General features: G+C 41.1%; 1 protein-coding gene across 1 annotated transcript in view; it reads left to right on the forward strand.

Moving 5' to 3' along the window:
- Positions 1 to 19,986, forward strand: part of adgrv1 (adhesion G protein-coupled receptor V1) — a 96,529-nt gene that overhangs the window by 69,808 nt on the left and 6,735 nt on the right. Inside the window, exons 88-91 of the mRNA XM_023400956.2 lie at positions 1,785 to 1,963; positions 5,179 to 5,336; positions 12,189 to 12,310; positions 18,651 to 18,836. Coding sequence (XP_023256724.1) covers positions 1,785 to 1,963; positions 5,179 to 5,336; positions 12,189 to 12,310; positions 18,651 to 18,836 — 645 coding nt within the window. The remainder of the gene's footprint in view (positions 1 to 1,784; positions 1,964 to 5,178; positions 5,337 to 12,188; positions 12,311 to 18,650; positions 18,837 to 19,986) is intronic.

The following is a 19,986-nucleotide window of genomic DNA, read 5'->3' on the forward strand; positions in this document are numbered from 1 at the left end:
CCACCCCACCCCCCCTATCAGGTAGCTGCTTTCAGCCAAGTGAATGATACGAGTGGGCGCCAGCAACCCATCTCAGTCCATGAAGAAGACTTAAATCAATAACTGCAGCGTGTGTGGGTGGGTGTGTGTATGTGAGGATGTTCATGTCCAATAGTTGGTCAGGGAACTATGCGCTGACATAATGCCAGAAAACAGCCAATAATTTAATCACTTTCCAGACCAGCTTTTTCTTGACTGCAGAGGCTCGCAGAGGCAACCTCAGCTTATTGAGAAGCTACATAATATTACATAACAATACTGTACAGCTCTTACCCAGGAAAGACTTACTAAAGCCTTGGCTGCACAGTGTTGTTCTACCATGTTTCACTGTTCCAGTTAGCCAGACAAATAAACTGCCAGGCTTTGTAGCTCGTGTTTTACCAGTAGACATATTTCATTATGATAGTGGATGAGGCTAGTCAGTCAACCAGACATGTGGTCAAACACACAGGTGGTGGTTTTTCCAACAGCACTACTGTTAAAGGGTCTTTTCACCCAAATCACAAAAAACACTGAACCTTCAATTGTATCCACCAGTGGTTTTATTTACATTTCTGCTCCTTCACTCCACTCCTTTCTGTACCTGGATAAATAAAACAGAACTATCCTCATGTTTAGATATCATCAGATGTAAGAAAATATTGAAATTTCTTTCTTTTTCTTTTTTTTGTAATTTGGTTGAGCCGGCCCTTTAAACAATTACTTTCCTGATAAGGCAAAAGCATAACCAATCATCAAGCCATGAAGTCAGCAAGCTTATCGATCTGTATTCCTGCGTTATTCTCAGGCCGCAGTATCAACGGTCAGCGAGACATGCAGCCATTGCAGCGGCAACAGTTCAGAACAGAGTTACCCATAATTCATTTACTGTATCTCTGTGGCTCCAGCCTGCTCACAGCCAAGGAAAGACTGACATCACGCTATTGTCTTAAGGCAGTGTAGTCAAGCTGTTACACAACTGGAGTGCAGTTGTGTGCATATGTGTGTGTCTGTTTGTGTGTATTCTTGTGTGCTTTTGCATCAGTGTTTGTTGTTTCAGTGGTTATGGTTATGGGATGGACAGAGGTTATCATAGGGTTCAGCATCTCTTAACTCCCTGTCATTATGTGCATCACCATGTCCTCTTTGCAAATGTCCCGCTTAAGTGTTTGCAGACAGATGGACAGTAACAAACATTATCAGCTGCTGCTCATCATAGCTGTTGAGCTGTTGCATAAATGCGTGTTACTCTGAGCAAAACAATGGACTTTAACTTTAACCCCAGCCTGCATTGGAAAATGGAGAGCTACTTCGTTTTGCCCTTGAGCTTATCTTTAAAACTCAATTTAAAATTAAACGTTGCCTCCCACCACCAGTGTAGCAGTTTAAAACTGAAGATACTGTATGACATTGTTTGCTGAGGTCCTCACACAGGGATAAGACATTGTGTCTGTGTCATAACCAGCAGGTCTTCTGAAAAGCCACTTATGTAACAATGCAGGGCTTAGTGCATCACATGGATGAGTCTATCAAAGCTTGCTAGATTACAAATATAGCTGTTGTGGGTGCGATAAAAGTGTGGTTGTATGACACATGAAAAAAATCAATCAAGTCCAAACACTGCCTTTCTTCACCACATTACTGGGCTGCTATAGGTTTGAGAGAAACATTAAAACTCATAAAGGTGTTACATGCGCTGGCACATGTCTGTGCCACATATCTTCACAGTCCTGTACACATGTTGTTTTCTCAAACTATGTCCCCAGGCAGTGAACTTCTGGCAAGTGCTGGTGATGAATGACGAGCACACCGAGCGCCGATACCTGCTCTACTTCCTGTTGGGCTGGGGACTTCCTGCTTTGGTCATCGTTGTCCTGGTCATCGTCTTGCTTGGTGGTTTTGGATGGACCATACACACTGTGTACGGACTGGTTCAAGGAGATGTGTGAGTGGACATTGCAAAACACATAAACACACACAAGTGGTCTGGATAACTGATGAAAGGCAGGTGGAATAGACACTAATGTAATCTGTTTTCATAAGAGGACTCATATTTCTGAAAGTGGTTTGTGTCAGCTATGGTGACTAAAGTTACTTTTTTTGGCTTCGCTAAATTCCACTTCAGTCGAGAGCAAACAGAAAACACCTGAGCCAGTGACATCATATGAGGACGTATCTTGCCCAATCAGAATAAGGGAATGAGTTTCAGTGTTTACATGCGTCTCCCCACAGAAAGTCTTTACCTTGGAGGTGGAGGCTTTCACACAGTAGGGTGCCCAGAGGAAGGGAGAAACTTTAAATTACCCATATACTGTATGGCTTTGTGTGTGTTTGTGCTAAAAATAACCGACGGCCATCTTTGTATAGAGTACCTGAATCCTAGAGCCCAACGGATGAGGTCACTCTGTGAAAAGCTGCACAATGGTTTTCTAGTCAGGCATGTGTGTGTATGTCTTTCTTTCTTTCTTTCGTGTGTGAAGTGTGCATGACGGGCGAAGTCCAACACCAATGGAGCTGGAACCCTTAAATCACATCTAAAATTAGCCAGTGGTCCGAGGTGTGGCTGTTATCCTTGGGATCGAGGGTGTGCATGTGTTTCCTGTGGGTGGGTGTGTGTGAGACAGTGAGCGTACACATGAGAGATTTAAGGACACAGAGGAGTATTCAGTTTCCCAGGAAGCGTACCTATCTCTTTGAGGTTATGAGGCAGCCTTTGAATTCATTCCTCCCTCTCCCTCTCTCTCTCTCTCTCTCTCTCTCTCTCTCTCTCTCTCTGGCTCCTCATCAATCAGTGTAAACAGGTAGCCACTTGTTTTCTCACCACTCAAGTTGTCTCAGTTTATCTGCTGGCTGTGTACAAACAGGTGTCATGCTCAGACCTTGCATCAGTTGGTGGTTTTGTATTGTATTATATTGTAACTGTATGCATTTTGTCATATATATTCAAACAGCTGTTGTTGTTAACTGTCAATGAAAGACCTTTTATTGGTACTTGCTGCAAGATAGATAGGTAATTGAGTATGGTGAGATGAGTGCATAATAGGAAGGGGCACTATTTAATCACACAACAGGTCTACACTTTTTGCCCTGTTTTTGTCATGATTGGACAAAGCAGAAACTCTGACCATAAAACGAGGAGGCAATTAAATTGTGAGATTAAAGATGAAACAAAACTTAAACTTAACAGAGAAAATTCTGAAATAAATGTTCATTGTTATTTTGGTACATTTTAAGTATTTTTGAATTGTATAATATAGATATAAAAGGATTTTACAATAATACGTACTCCAAGATTCAGTACGTATTGTGGCTGCTAACTTAAGCTTCGAATTTATTGATTTTGTGTTAATTATTTGAAATAGTATGTAGTCTTCGTTCACTTACTACATCATCTATGCACAACTGATCAACAGAGGGGATCATAACAATTTCAATTACAATAACTTTAAATTGGATTTGAATTTGGATTTGAACAAAAAAGAAATTATTTACTTTTGACTTATTTATATACTATTGTTATTGGAATTGATAAACTATGTTACCTGGACACAATGGTTCATGGTTAGTTTGGCTACGTTACAGCCAGGCTATAAAGTTGCTCATGTAATTTCCTGAGGAAGCTGGACATCTGTATCCCACAGAAGCTGTTGTATAGTCTTCACCTGTGGAAATGTAAATCTATAAGTCGAATGTCCTGCGGCCACATTATGTAAGCTAGAAGCTACCACAGGAGCATGTATCTTTCCTTAAGACAGATTTGATTTATATCATTATCTTTATATTATCTTTATATTAGGTGTTCCCTGAAACAGGCCCATGGGCTTTAGTGACCCACCGCCTCACTCTGTGGTATGTATAAAAAAGAAAATCCCAGCAGTGTTTCTATGAAAACCACCCATAAAAGGCATTGCTCACTTTGTTTCTTCTCTCTCAAACCATGAATTTAGTAGAATGGGCCCCTGGGTAATGTTTTCTCCATCCACTACAAGAATCCCTGAGATTCCACTTTCTTGTGAGACTTTCAGTACATTAGGATCTCATCCCGTCACAAGGCCACAGCAGTATAAATATCCATATTCCAGTGTGTTTACACTCTCATCGTCTGGCTGTCTTGCTGGGACATGCTGGTGATGCAATACTTTATTTGGCATACCTCATGTTATGTTATGGCTAGCAAAGTTCCAATTATTTCTCTGCCATTACTCAAGCCCGCAGTGAAGTCCTATCTGTGTTTCTTACGCTGCCACCAAACAAGGGGGCGAGCTTGTTTTGTGAAAGTCATATGAGTGTTTTGATAGTTGTTTGGCAGTTACAGTTTATTTAAGGATGTTGATTTTCCCAGAGAACAATATTTCACCCAGTTTTCTTTAATAAAGCAAAACATGTCTGATTGGAAAGAAACTCCGGAGATTTCCCAGGAGAAAAATAGAGGGATAGAGATAGTAAAATACTCACTCACACTAAAAGAGAGATAATAGAAAGAGAAATAACTTGATCTTAATTGGAAACAAAAGGTAGCTCTGATGAAGAATTCCCCTTTTTTAAAGAATAACCTTTTGATGTTTTATTATGTGTATTAAGCCTGAAATTCAGCTTGTCCTCAAAGAAACTTTTTTTTTCAGCAGTTGAACTCAGATTACACACTCCACACTCATCTCCTTTTCAAAGCAGGAGACAAATATATCATGTTGTTTGTTCATTGAAATGTTCTTTCATCCTTTAAATAGAAAAATGCTTTTAAGCGTCTTTGGCCTTAGATGTTATCCAGCTCTAGCTCCAGGGTGACCTGGTTAAGAACATGCGTATTTTGCCGCCGAAGGCAAAAGCTGCTGTTGAGCAATAATGCTGTGAGTCTTAGGCAGGATCAGAGATCTCACTGGGCAGCTCGTGTTTGTGAAACCTGAAGAAACAAAGTCTTAACTGGAGTAAATATAGTGCAATACACAGATCTAATCTAGGTTTCCGTTTCCCAGAGCTCACCTTTGTGGCATCATGTGACGAAGCTGAGCTGGACAAACTCTTTGCTTAATTCTTTTTAGCATGACTTTGCCTTCTCTCACTCTCGCACCTTCCTCTTCTTTTCTCAGACATTCTGCTTTTTCAAAAAAAAAACTGTGAGGCAACACTAAACACTCATACTTCTGTCCGCTCTTCCTCTAGGTGTTTTATCCCGAACATCTACGCAGCTCTGTGCATGGCCGTGCTGGTGCCTCTCATCTGTCTGGTAGCTGTGCTGGTCATGTTCATTCATGCTTACCAGGTTACTCAGCAGTGGAAGGCCTACGATGACATTTATCGCGGACGCACCAACAGCACAGGTACCCAACACACCTGCAAATATGTGGACAAGTACACAAACGCACACACGCATGAATTTGAAAATGTGCACAGCAAAGGGGGCAGAGCAGTGTGTGCACACAAAATAGATAAGAACTGAACATTGTTTGCATGTACAATCTCAGTATCATTTACTCCATATCTCTGCGGTATGCTCGCATACAAATACCACAGAAACAAGTAACCTGCTGCCAGGATGCCCTTAGTAACTAGACTGCATCCACCCCTATTTGTAGCTAAAAGTTTCAGCCCCTAAGTCGCTCCGTTTACATGCTCTGTCTGTGTCTGCTGTGTGTAGCCAAGGATCCATGTCACAGACCCTCAACAGGAACAAAATGTTTTCAATACCTGACCTTTTATGAATGACATTATGCTGACATCCTTACTTTTATTCACTCATTGCACTTGTGTGTGACTTTGTGGAATGAGTTTCAGAATTTTAAAGCACCATTTAAGAAGATGTTAGGAATAATGATAGTAATGTGTTTTAAAACAGTCTGGTGCCCAAAAACTTTCTACCACACTTTATGTGTTTCAGTTACATATTTAAAGTCATTTAAAGCACTAAATACACTCAATGCAGTGTAGTGAGATCTGTGTCAACAATCTCAAACTTGTGTAACATTTTTGTTTGCAGAGAAATAACCATCACAGAGTTACAGTCAGTATGAATCAGGAGCATTTATTCAGTGCAGTCGGTCATTTCGCCCACACATGAAGATCCTAGCCAACCACTTTAGTCCCTCGGTATCATGGCTGTAATCAGTGGCCATTGGTGAGACTCAGCAGGATTTAGCTTGTTTTGCTCAGTCAAGGCCCTCCGATGACAAAGCAAAGCCTGAATTAGTGCCAGTCCTGGTGAGCAGTTTGCCCTACACACTGTGTGCGGCCTCTGAAGCAGTGTGAGAAATCAAAACAGCATTTTGCTGAGCTGCAGGTAGGTGTGCGTTTTTAGCAGGAGAGCGATACTTTCTCATTCACAAACCAGGCTGAGGTTAAAGGTCAGCCTATAGGATTTTTTTTATTTGTAGCAGGAGACTAAGAATACGTCTGCTGTATTTTAAATGAGAAGAGAGAGGAAGCAGTCAGCACAGTAAGCAAGGTTTCAGCTGCTTCTAAATTTCTTATTTACACAGAGTGAGAGAGACAGAGAGAGAGCAAGTGAGAGAGCGAGGAAGTAAGGGAAACACACAGCGCACACTATTCAAACCAGCTAGTGTAAAGTCCTGACTGACTGTTTGTGGCACAAGCACAGAGGACAGCAGCTGCACTGTGAAAATGAATAAATTCAAAAGCACACACTACACTCTTCATCAAAGTTAATGCAGTGGTGTGTCAGTGTTGGCTGCACCTTTAGTTGTTATTTGTACACACAATGACACACTAAAACCACCTATACACATGCACATGAACTGCATATAAGCATTAACATGACATGCACACAAAAAATATGGACTGCATTTAGTCTATGTTTTTGTTTTGTTTTGTTCATCTTTATTGTTACTTTTGGCAGAGTGCACAACTCAATATATTAATATTGACTTTGTCTCAATATGTTCAAGGTCCAAGGAGTTCAAAGGGAGAATAAAACAATGTGAGGGATATTGTATGTGTACACAGGCCATGCCCCTGCACACTGCCTGCTTATCTACAGTTTGCCAAAGTTGGCTTGAAAGCAAAAGATGCTGCTACAACAACGCTGAGCAGTTTCAGACCTGCAATATGCAGTGGTAAGACATCCTCTGATGATAAAAAAATTTGATTAGCTTTGATTTGTTCATCAGATGTGTTTTTGATAGATTTGACAACTATCTTATATTACTATCATGCATCTAGTAATGTGAACTCTATGTCCATCCAAGATTTGCACAGAACCTGTGCCATTTGGACCATGAATGTTTAGGTCACCAGCATTATCAAATTCCCTACTGCAGCAAACAACTGATGGTGTGTGTGTGTGTGTGTGTGTGTGTGTGTGTGTGTGTGTGTGTGTGTGTGTGTGTGTGTGTGTGTGATTGTGAGAGGTGAGATATAGCAGGACTTCTGACGTCAATGAACTCTAGCAAGCGTGCCAGCATGTGCCTGCACGTTCGTCCTGGCCTGCAGACCTGTACCTCAGCAAAGATTGGAAGTGACTGATAAAAACAAAAACTAAACTTACAACAGCGCCCATTCAAAACACATCAGTAAGGCCTTATCACAGTCCCCACTGAGCCCACAAGGTGTGTTTGTAAGACATGGTGTTCTTTTGATACAGAAGAATTTCGATTTTGAGCAGAGCAGAGTTGAATGAATAACTACTATTGTTCTATTTTTATGGCTCCAAGTGTTCCCTGACTGCACTTTGATCATTGATTGGCCAGGAATGTGAAAATGAAAAGTGATAATGTTTGATTGCAGAGAGCTATATTATGCGCTTTGGGTTTTTGAGGCTGTGCAACCACTTAATTCTGATGCCAGCCGTGTGTTTATATTTTGCTCTCACAGCCTTGTTATCAGTAGCCTTGAAATACAAACTCCTTTGTAGATGTTGTTCACGATGGAGTCATTTTCTCATACATGGTTTTACCAGATATATTTCTCAAGGCTACAATGAGCACATCTCAAAGAATTCAACTTGAAATATCTGGTTGAGAGAATTTTATTGTTTTGGTTTTGCTTTTAGCAATAATTAGTTCCCATTGTAAATAATTATTGGCTATAACTAAAGAAAATATGATTTGACATCAGATTAATGTAAACTCTAAAAAAGAAAAGCCTGAAACTACTGCTGTGGTCTAATGGCAACAACTTTTGGAGTCTATTAACAATAACTGCTACCTGCTTTAACTAAGCAGTAATAACTAATATTAGCTGCAATTAGTCTTAAATGAATATTCTTTTCAATGAAACAATATAGAATAACATAGCTTGTACCATGTCTATACTGTATGTTCACACTTAGTTCACACACATTGCTCGTGTGTGGGGTGTTTCTGCGGACTAAACACACACTTATTACAGCTTGTTGTTATTGCAGCTGCTGACCTCTCTTTGACAGTAATGTCTGCACCGTCTTGAGTTTCTGTCCTGGTGTTTTTGTTGAACTCATGCTCTCCTCTCAGTTTGTCTTCTCACACCAGGAACCCTGCTCTGATCAAATGTAAACTGGAGCTGGTCGGCCTGTGGAGAAAAGTAGCTCCCTCGTGTTCGTCACTTAGCATTTCTCCAGCGGAGACCTGAGACCCTCTCGTGCTTACATATGCATTAACACATGTCCATAACCATACAAACATATGTACACATGCAGTCACTGAAAATGCTTGTCTACTCTGTTTATTTCTGCTTCTTTGCAGAGGTATCAAGCCAAACATTCAGTCAGCATTTCGCAGTCAGTTTTCATTTGGCTCTGGGAACCTGCTCTTACTGTGGGAGCTCTGCCTTGTCCACACGCTGGAATGTGCTTACATGGTTGGAAAAATCAAACCAGGGAGGGAGGAGATGGAGACAGATGTGTGAGATAGAAGGGACATAGCGAGAGAGAGAGAGAGAGAGAGAGAGGGAGAGAGGGAGGGAGGGAGGGAGGGAGGGAGATGTAAGACATTGGTTTTGAGACAGAATGTCCCCAGTGGGCTTAAAGCACAACAAGACTAAGTGTGAAATAATAATACTGAAGCAACAGGAAACAAACTATGAATAAAACCTTACAGGAAATAAGTCTCAAAGCAAAAGCGGGAGGCATGCAAAGGAAGAATATGAGAAGGAAACATTGCTCAGAAAGTATAATAGGGTTGTGCCGGAGGAAAGTTGCAGTGAGATAAGAAGCAGAACCTGAGTGGAACTGGCAGGGTGGTAGAAGTGGCACCTAAGTGAGGACTTTTTGTGCAAACTTGGGCCCCGTGCTTTGTGTTTCCATCCTACTTGTGAAGTGAACTGTACAGTCCGTCCTACATAACCTCAACCAGTGGACTAAAATGAGAGCGACTCAGCAGTGTCATTTTGAATTTGTACATTTTCCCTTTGGACTCGAAAGTCAGTGTAAAACCATCATTTTGAAGATGTTGCCTGAAATCCATTTGTAATGTAATATATTAGATTCATCTCATCGTGCGCTCTTTTGTATGGTCAGTTTGATAAAGTGTGCTCCATATAGTCATGGTAGATATGAGGACACGGAGCATGAATAAAGCTTATCAATGGCACATCATGTTCTCAGCCACACAAAGAAACACGCCGCTGCAAATTCCAGCCACCTTACCAACCCAGCCATCCACTCCCCAACACACACATACACACATAGAATTACAGAAGTACACAGAGCATCACAGAAAAAGTCCGTGCCCAGTGACACATCTCTTGCTTAAATGCATGGCTAGAGTGAATCACTTAATTAATGTAGCTACAGAGATGCAGTAACACACAGTTAAGTGTAGATACAAGCTTTTTCAGCTCTGAACTCTCACACCCCAGTTTTCAATCCTTCTTCTTCCTTTACTTTTAAATTTGGTCCTATCACTACTAATATACTCCCATTTAATTAAGGTCTTATTTCATTACCTTAGTATTTATCAATCAGAAAGATATATAGGACTGTAAGTTAATGGTAATGGCTGAAAATGTCCATACAGCACAGCCACCTTGGGTGTGTTTGGTGTTCAAATTCGAGCGGTGCAGTACACCTGTGATCACTGTGACTGACACACCAACTGTGATGCATCTAACTAAAAAACTGAACAAGTTTACTCATCAAGTGGAGACACAATTTTAATTTCCCATTTCTTCTTTATAAGTACCAGACCAGATGTTTAAAAAAAAAAAAAAAAAGAAAAACAGTATTTTGTCCTTTTCAGCAGCTGCTACCATATTAGTAACCTTAATTTTTCCCTCCTGCAGAAAACTAGCTCGATAGTAATGAGCTGGTTTATTTATCAGGCCTCTCTCTTTCTCTGTCTCTCTCTCTCTCTCTCTCTCTGTTGTGATGAGTCACTCTGACACTTGACTTGTCTACTCCTGATTGGCAGTACTCATTTTGTTTGTCTTCTAATTAGCTGTTCTAATAATAGGAGAGGGAATGATTTTTCAAGCTGAGAGGAACACCATGAACTGATATAGATGAGGTCCAAGGATACGTCAGTGCCCCTAATTCAGTCTCCAATTCAGTGAGAGAACGCTCACATCGTGAATCATGAATAGTACAAGAGGCAGTGGTTATAAACAATATGAATCTATCTGTACTTACTTTTATAGACAAAGTCTGAGGCACCTTGTTCACCTCCGCTTGTGTAGTGTGACATACTGTAAGCCTGAGAGCAGTGCCCTGACAAAAAGTGGGTTACCAGTGATGCCAGTTGCCACAGTAGAGCTCAATTTAGAGACACGTGCAGAAAGATCTCCTGGTAGACTCATCTTATCTTAGAAACACCTGACACAGTCCAAATACAGAAGATATGCTTGAACGTTTCTCTGCATGCTGTGTACAGTGTGGTGTGTGTTTACTGTATACAGCATGCAGGGGAGACAGTGTGCATTTTAGCGTGAGGCCACATGTTTGTAATTGTTGGATTGCTTCCACGTGAGAGTATGTTTTCAGGGCCTTATTTACCAAAGGGTAGGCTAATTACAAACTTCCTTAGACGACATGAGTCACAGTGATAGTCCCGTTCTCTATACTGAGAGGGGTGAGGTGAGCCAAGGTCTAGGCTTGCTACAATGTTTGTCAATTGGAATGGCATGGACTGTTTTTATTTGTTAAAGCATTGCAAATATCAATATTAGTATTGGTATACTAAAGAACATTACTAGGCAATATATGATTTATTTCATTCTCATTCTTAAACACTTGGAAGCTTGAAATGATCAAACAAGATTTAAACAAAATCAAAGTTGTCCACCAGGCTATTTGTTCAAAAGCCTGTTTGGCTTCAGGTTAATTACCCAGCAGCCATATTTTTCCTTTTGCGAGAATGTCTAAATTTTGATAATCAGCTCCATCATGCACCCTACCAATGTCACCTCTTAGAATATACAGTATGTATAAATGAGGCTATACATGCTAACACACCAGTTGTCTCCGCCATTTGCACATCCAAAATGATTGTGCACACAGGGTCTTGGATTAGTATCAGCACATCTTATGCATTTGCGGCACCACAAAAGTTCAATAGATGAGTGGCGAAAATGGGAGCATTCCCCTGAGGGCACACTGCATGATTGCTTACTGGCTACATATATATGAGAGTGTGGAGCGAAGGTCTTCTCAGCCAACCTTTTATGTCTGTTCTCCAGCTGTGTACAGCTGGGACTTAAAAATCAGGGTCCACGTGAGTCCACATGCACAGCACACGGGTTCATGATGACTGTTGGAGCAGAAAAGATGCCATGCACCAATGGGTGAATTGGAGATGCAAGAACTGGGTCATTAAACAGCTGCTGATGCTCGCTCGTGGTTCTCACATCCCCTCCGTCTCTTCTTATTGCCCCACTGTTGGAGGTTGTCAGCCCCGGCCTCAGAAACATTAGCAACAAATGAGGATTACACTATGCTGTATATATCCCTGAGAATCTAAATCCAAATGATGATGCAACAACATCTGGTATCAAGCATAATGTGTTCTGCACTCGTTTAAGTCAAGTACCATATTGCTCATGTCAAACTCTTAGTATGTTCAAAGTAAAAAGTGTTTGTGTGTGTGTACATGCACATTCATACATTGTAAAATACTTTGGGTATGATAAGTGTTAGCTCATCTAAGGTAGTATAGGCTTTGTTACACAGTAACCTTCATTTAGTTTGTTGATATTCTCTCTTGTGCTGAGATTGTGTTTTCATCTTCTTCTGTTCTCTTGTGCTCCAGAGGTGCCGCTTGTCCTCTTCCTGTTCCTGCTCGTCTCTCTGGTCTGGTTGTGGGCGGGACTCCATATGGGCTACAGGCACCTGTGGATGCTCATCCTCTACGTCATCTTCAACTGCCTGCTGGTGAGCTCATATGCTTATTTGTTTGTATACTTACTTACAGTACGTGTTACACACAATACAGTCATTTAATCAAATACACATATCAACAGCATCTTGTATTCCTTTTTTGGTTATACACTGTACTGGTGCAATTAATGTACTGATTTGCTGTTTATTATCTTACTCCTTAATCTCATCATTACTGCTGTCATTATTTCCACACGAGCTATCAACATAAATTTTAGTTGTCATCTTTGTTAATGTTCCCTGAGTTATGAAGTGAAGCTAATCTATGGAAAGTTTCGATTTGCACTCTCAAGCTTGAAATGAGTTAAATTTTCTTTTTTTTTTCCAACTTTGACTTGAGTTGACATCATCGCATCATCTCCTCTTGTGTTATACAGCTCCCAATAACATTCCCAAATCTCCAAATTACCTCCCAGTAAAATGTTGCTGTTTTAAAACTCAACTGTGAACTGTGCACAGTAAGCCAGAAGAAAACATGGGGATTTGAGGGTGCTATGGGGCGCAATAATAATATCAGGATGTGTACTTTTGGATTAACATAGATTTATTCTTTGGTGTGGTAGTTGGTCAATGTGTTTGCATTTCACAGATTGTAATATTAGAGGGCTTTCTGGAAGTTACCAAAAGCAAAAGTGATTATTTAGGCTGATAGACTGGTATCTGTGTGTGTAGAGGACTGTGTGTTCTTGCTCTTGTATCCCAGTGGGGACTTTAACCTGAATGTACTCCAACCAATAGGGAGTCGTGTGTGTGTGTGTGTGTGTGTGTGTGTGTGTGTGTGTGTGTGTGTGTGTGTGAGACTAAGATAGAGGGAGTGATGAAGGCTAGTTCATCCCACTTTGAAGCCCAGCTCTGATGTGTTGGTGCCCGAGGAGCCTCAGGAGTGGAGAGAGAGGCAGGGTCATCACTGTGTCACATCTCACTGAGGCGTCTCACTGCCATCTTTCTCTCTCTGTCTCTCTCCACTTTCCATTAATGTTTTGTCTTTTTGTTGTCTTTATTTGTCCTTCTCTCAATTTGCTGCTCCCTCTCTTTATTCTGACTGTGCTCCAAGTATCAATGGAGATAAAGAGCGGACGATAATGAGGCACAAGATAACTCTATCACCAAATATCCTCCTTACAGCTCGAAACCCGCAGACATTTACACAGGTGTCTAACTCCAGAGTTACATAACAATCATCAATGATTATAGGTTGAACCCAGCTAATACTTCTGCTTTTGGTATCTGATAGTGAATTATTTATGAGGATTTCTCTAAAGCCAAATGTGTAATACAACTTACGCAGCCTTCACAGACAAATGAAATTCAGTTGTACTGTAATAAACAAAAGTGTTCATTTTAACATTACTGGGTTATATTTAGTTTAGTCTTATATAAACTTGAAAATATGAGGCATTTTTTTTGTTAGGATTATTTTTGTTAGTTATTACAGATGGCTGAAAATTCATTGCAGTGTTGTCTGGGAGAAGTTCCCTAAACTAGCTCCATGCCAGTAGTTTATCATCAGGAGCTACAGTGTTGGATTTCAAAAGTTGGTGTCCATTTCACTCAGTATTTTATAAAGTAAACTTCCAGGCAGCAGAGTTGTAGTTTTCTGGAAATGTCTTGCATCTTTTGAGACTTTAATCATGTCCTCTTTGCAAAGATATCCAGGAAGCTCTGCCAACCCCATTCTCTTTGGTGCAATAGATTCTTGTCTTTCTTGTGTAGTCTATAAATGTTTGTGGTCTCTTCTGTCATCCTCTGAGAGGCACCATCTGCCTGTAAAGTGTGCCATAAGAGGTCTGTGGTAACCCGTGGTGATATGTGGCATTCACATGCCAAGGACAACAGCACTGCACCAAAGTAAACTTCTCTTGGTGGTACAGTGACCAATGACCAGAAGTGATGTCAACACCAGCAGTTGATGTCGCATTTAGCACTTGTTTATGAGCTGAGTTTTGTCCCGCCCTTTGACATCATGTGGTCAGTTTCTTTAGCAGACCAGCAGTATGATGATGTTCTTTAAGGGTCACTTTGAATTGATTACATTAATATGTTTGTTAATTAGAGCATTTTAATATTGATTACACTTCTCGGTTTATGTCTGGAAAATGAATGGCCAGTACCATGTTGCATTCCCAAATCCTTCTAGACACCAATTTAATTTTTGTTTTGTCTTAAAAAATCCGGTAAAAATCCGGCCTTAATCCCGTGGGAACACTTTAAAGATTAAAGTCCTTTCTGTAGTGACCTCAATGTGTTCCTGTCTTTGATTTAGGCCCCCTAAGGCCTCCCAGTCCTCCACATCCAATCCTCCTATGTCTGCCCTCACACTAATAACAGAAACACACAGGCATACACACACACGATCACATATACAACACCAGTCTATTCCTGCTGGCTCTGTGGCAATCAGCTACATTTCTACTGAGAGAGGGCAAATACAACATAAAAGGACTTTATGCCAGCCTAATAGATTGCCCCCTATTGCATCCCTTTTGCCCTTGGCTTCAGGCAGGACACACTCGGGTGACAAGTTGACCCTTGCAGCTAACTTCTCAAACTCAGCTTTCTCTAAGAGAAAAAAAAAGATCTATGAAAATTGATTTTCAATTCTGGTTTCTACATTGCAACCCTCAAAATTCAGACTAAAGCGGCAGCCTCTGGGGTTTGGTCTGGGTCTGCAGTAGGCATAAGGAAGGACTCATCAGAGTGGAACAGACAGATAAAGAGCCCCAAAGCACATCCAAGGACATTGATTAGCAGGAAACGAATGCGTCTGACCTAGTTTTCACAAAGCATTGCTAAGGAAATGGACTCTGTGTTGATGGAGATGCTGTTGCCATGTACCAAGCATGGTTGCAATTAGATTTGTGTGTGTGTGTGTGTGTGTGTGTGTGTGTGTGTGTGTGTGTGTGTGTGTGTGTGCGCGCACGCGCGCAAGTTTTATGGGGCAAACTTAATTTATTTAGCTGTGAAGGAGAAAAGAGTTGCAGTAAGAGGGCTGACATTATGTGTTATTGTGGGACTTCCATTAGGGACTGACTGAAAGTTTAATGAAAGCAAATGGGATCCTGATAACAGAGACTGGAAATGTAATTCTCATCAAACAATCTGCACACCTTGAACAGCAATTAGATTGTCATTATTCATAACAGACTGTCAAAGACTTATGAAAGAAGTTCATTTCTGTGTTAATGTGTTCTGGTGCTTATGCAAGAAGTTATAATTAAAGGGCTGTTTACAGAATGCTTTTAAAAACTGTTTCACAAGACGACTGTGTCACCCATTAACAAATTTACGATCAGTAGATCTCCTCAGATCAGATTTCATGTCATCAGTCATGCACTAGCTTGATAACTAGACTGAGTTGTAATTTTATTTTCACTTCATTATTTGAGTGTAAAATTTTAAATGAGCAGAATAAGTTAATAAATGTTTCACTTAGATATTGTACTGGCTAAGATGCCACATGACCACCTGTTTCTCAACATTATTATTCCACCAGCTGCTAATGTAGACAATGCTTTCTTATCCTTTAATCAGGTCTTTAGTGTCATCGTTTTCCATTTTGTTCCATTGCCTTGAGGTTGGAAGCCGTTGTACTGTCGGTCTCTGCTGCAAAGTATGGTAAAGCAGTTGTTATTGTTTCCTTCATGGTGTGAATTTTCCATTAGGAGAATTTTCCATGTTTCCCTTGGTGTTGTTGTTGATGTGCTTGTGTGGCACACCTCCCAACAGCTGATTACTGAATGCCATTAAACAGATGCAGATGTTACAGCTGTGCACAACTGTGTTTGTGTTGCAGAGCAGAGATTTCTCTTTAGTTTTCTTTGTAGAAAGCAACTTTTCGTCTCACGCAGGACATTCGATCGAACCAGACTGTCAAAATAATCGTATTTGCGGCGAAATTAGAAAAATAAGACTTTTTAATCCACAGACCTCTCTTTTTTCTTCTATCCTTCCTTCCATCCTTCGTTTCTATTGTTACTCAGGATCCACATCTGTGCCACATCAGGCTGAATTAGAATACAATAATCAAATCACCACAGCACCACCCCTCATTATCTCCTCTGGCCGCAGCCCCTCTGCCAGTAAGCCTTACCTCATTGTATCGTCACCGTCAGAAACATCCACAGCCGTGAAGCAGCACCATGCTCCATTACGATTCAATTCCACCCCCGCTTCCTCATTCAACCTTTGTTGTCGCCTATAAATAGGACACAGGATATCTGTGTGTTATTATTGAAACGAAGACCCAGGCCGACGCGTGTCTACACACACGCAGGCAGCTGTGTGAAGCCTGCGAAGACTCACGATTTAGGGGAAATAGATCCGTTGTTTTAACGAGCACAGAAAATTGTTCACATCACTTTTCACAGTTAGGACTGAAGAGAATATTGCATTAATTATCCAGGCTAAATCTGTCCTGAATAACAATATTGTCACTCTCACATGAGTCACTTAAGAAAACTTTGTAGGCTTGTATTTCTTTTGAATTAACTCTACTTTTTAATCTCTGTAGATACAATTTTTTCTCTCACTTTCCCCCCCAAATGTTTCTTTCCACTTCTCTTTGCTTTCTCTTGATCCAAGCTTTGGCCTCCCACCGACCCACCGCCTTCCCTGTCCTTCCTGCTCTCCTTAGGGCTGTGCTTTCCATCTCTAAAGACGTGGCCTCTCCAGTGATCAGGGAACACTTACATAACAGGCCTTATGGTTGTAAAGCCTGTTCCTCAGGCTGCACAGTCTGCTAATGATATGTGCTAATCACCCACAACACCGCTGCGAGGGATAGCAAAATACACACCCAGACGTGAACACACACCTGGCTGCTTTTGTTTAATGTTCCCAGTGGTCACACAAAGAAAAGTTCATTTCGTTCTTTGAATTCATACACAGACAATTCAAATTCAAAAACAGTGCAATCACTCTACATTAATCTCACGCTTGTCCAGGAAGGCACATGAATGCACGAACCCATGTACATGGATGTACAGCACTTGACAGTTTGTGCAAGTCACTATTTGAGAGATGTCAGGCTATAAAACACAGCTAATGACCTGTGAGGTGTTTCATGTTCCATTTTATCTATTTACAACATATTTCTCCTTCTTACAAGCTGGATGTTCCAGTTTTACAATGCACCCATAAACACACAGTTTCCAGTGACGGTTCTCGTTGTCTTTTCTCGTAATGTTGATTGTAACCATCAGCACTGTTTAAATCCTTTTTCTATTGCAATATCCCTTGGATACACAGGTAATGATGATTACTTTGCTATACAGGAACATGCTGGGCAAGTTTGCTGTTCCTTGCTAATCAGCCGATCTGCTGTTTCTTGTTGGCTCTGTCACACATAAACCCAGATGCCTGTGGGTTGGTTACATGCAGCTTTATAGTTTAAATATGCAGCAAAACTTCATGTCACATAGAGAGCTTTGAGGTTTGGGACAGTTTGGGAAGTTCTTACCCACTGCCTCTCGTTGAAAACAAAGCACTTTGCTCATCAGACAGATTGAGCATTGTCAAAAACAAGCCAACTGAGAAAATCTAGTTAGAGGATCATGCATTTCTCCTAAGATATCAATTGCTCTCTTAACCATGTTTAGAGATATGTGCTTTACTGACCGAAATGGCGTCCAGGTACTTACTTTTTTGCCCATTTCTTGTCACCACCGAACCACAGTCCTTTTTATATGTCTAAATGTGTTTCTGTGTGTGCATCATTGGCTGTGCGTTTGCATGCACCTGTATGCAAACACATTCATGCACCACTCTTGTGCATTCCATCTCTGTCTGCGGCTGCCGTCATCACCCGGTGATGAGTGTTGTGAAATGCGGGATGGCCCCGTGGTATTTGACACCCTGGTGTTTTGGGGAAATTCGCAGCCCGGTGCTGTGGACCAGGAGGATTTGGTAATGACAAGGAAGTAGAGGAAGCAGAAATACCTGGGTGCCAATGATGTCATGGCCCAATGATGAAGTAATTGTCCATTAATCATGCTGGAAGAGATGCTGTTCGTACGATTGATGTGAAAAAGCTTTAACTATTAGTGCAATAACAATGCATTGCTTAATAATAATGCATCCTGGGTACAGTATTATTTGATATTACACAATTTATGCTTATGTTTAACATTTTGAAACTATGTGCTCTTTCAGTTCTTGGATCCGAGGCATTACAAGCAACCACAAAACTTTGACAGATGTAATTGATGTCTGAAACATTTCGGCTTGAGACTGATCTAGACATGATACTGAGGAGCTCTGTAGAAGATAAAGGAACAGAGGCGTGGAGAATGTAGAACTTATTTCTTAATGCTGATTTTCCACTCTTTCTCTACAGGGATTGTATGTGTTTGCAGTGTACTTCGTCATGCACAACCAGCTGTGTTGGCCAACCAAAGCCAGTTACACAGTGGAGATGAGCGGCCACGACTCTCCAGACTCCACATACCAGGGAGGGGGACCCGCCACTGTCGGGGGCGACATCAGCAAATCAACTCAGAATCTCATCAGCGCCATGGAGGAGGTGACACACAGATACCAACATGCACAGAACTTAGTGCGCTATCAGAGACACAGATACACTTGTATTATCAAAGATAGACATGTTGTGCATATTAGATTATATGGATTTACAGTATTTTTACCCATATTATCTGGCTCTAATACTTTGCACGGATATATATGTTGCACTCCATTTTCCACTGTCAACTATATCCCCTCTGAAGTATAAAGGAAATTTGTGGGGGTTTTTTTATAGTATGGATCTTGTGACTTTGCATTATATACTGTACATGGCCATCAGTTCTGTCCGTTATTAAAACATTGTCCTCACAAAGTTTTCTACTGAGATATCGCAGCAACCTGGAAGTGGCTTCCTAGTTGAACTTCAGCATACTACCATAGTCGCATCCATATGCAGTTTTTCTATGCTGTGAGGACATTTGACTTTCGATGTCACCTCTAATAGTGGCTTGGATAATGGGGCTGGGGGTGATCCTTGCTCCTGTATCCCCAGATCTCAGCAACTTTGTTAATAAAATGGTATCACAACTTATATGAGTGATGGCCAAAACTATAAACAGGGCCTGATTTGTAAAAAGAAATGGGATTTTTCTTTAAATTCAAAATTGTAGTCTTTTCTTACCTTCCCTCACTGTGTTCCACATTCTCACCTTCTCTCTTAGTCAAATGCTTTTCCCATGCCCTCATTCCCAGGGCTCTGTTTGCCCATTCCTGGTTCCTCCTTCACACATTTCTCACATCAGCTGAGCTTGACTCCACAGAGAACATTCATACTCACTCTCTCATTCAGACACTCACTCCTATTTGTCCTCTCTGCCTTAAACTGATTCTCATTGTATAACATCTGTGTAAAATTGTGTGTGTGTGTGTGTGTGTGTGTGTGCGTGTGTGTGTGTGTGGGCGTGTGTGTGTGTAAACGGTTTTCATAACTTCCACTAACTCCCACATCAACTCCTCTTGTGACTTTTCTGTCAGATCGGCACATCACATGCAAACACACACATGCACCACCTCTGTAGTAACTCAGTCTCCTCATCAGCTCTGTCCCTGGAGAATGCCCTATAAGGACCGAGCTGCTGAGAGGGAGAAAAAAAAGGAGGAAAAAAAAAGGGGGCAGGTTTAACTTCATTACTCCTGGGAGCCCCCCCCCC

Source organism: Seriola lalandi, unplaced genomic scaffold (genome assembly GCF_002814215.2).
Source record: "Seriola lalandi dorsalis isolate HSWRI2012SDOR001 ecotype SW California unplaced genomic scaffold, Sedor1 jcf7180002053097, whole genome shotgun sequence".
Lineage (NCBI taxonomy): Eukaryota > Metazoa > Chordata > Actinopteri > Carangiformes > Carangidae > Seriola > Seriola lalandi.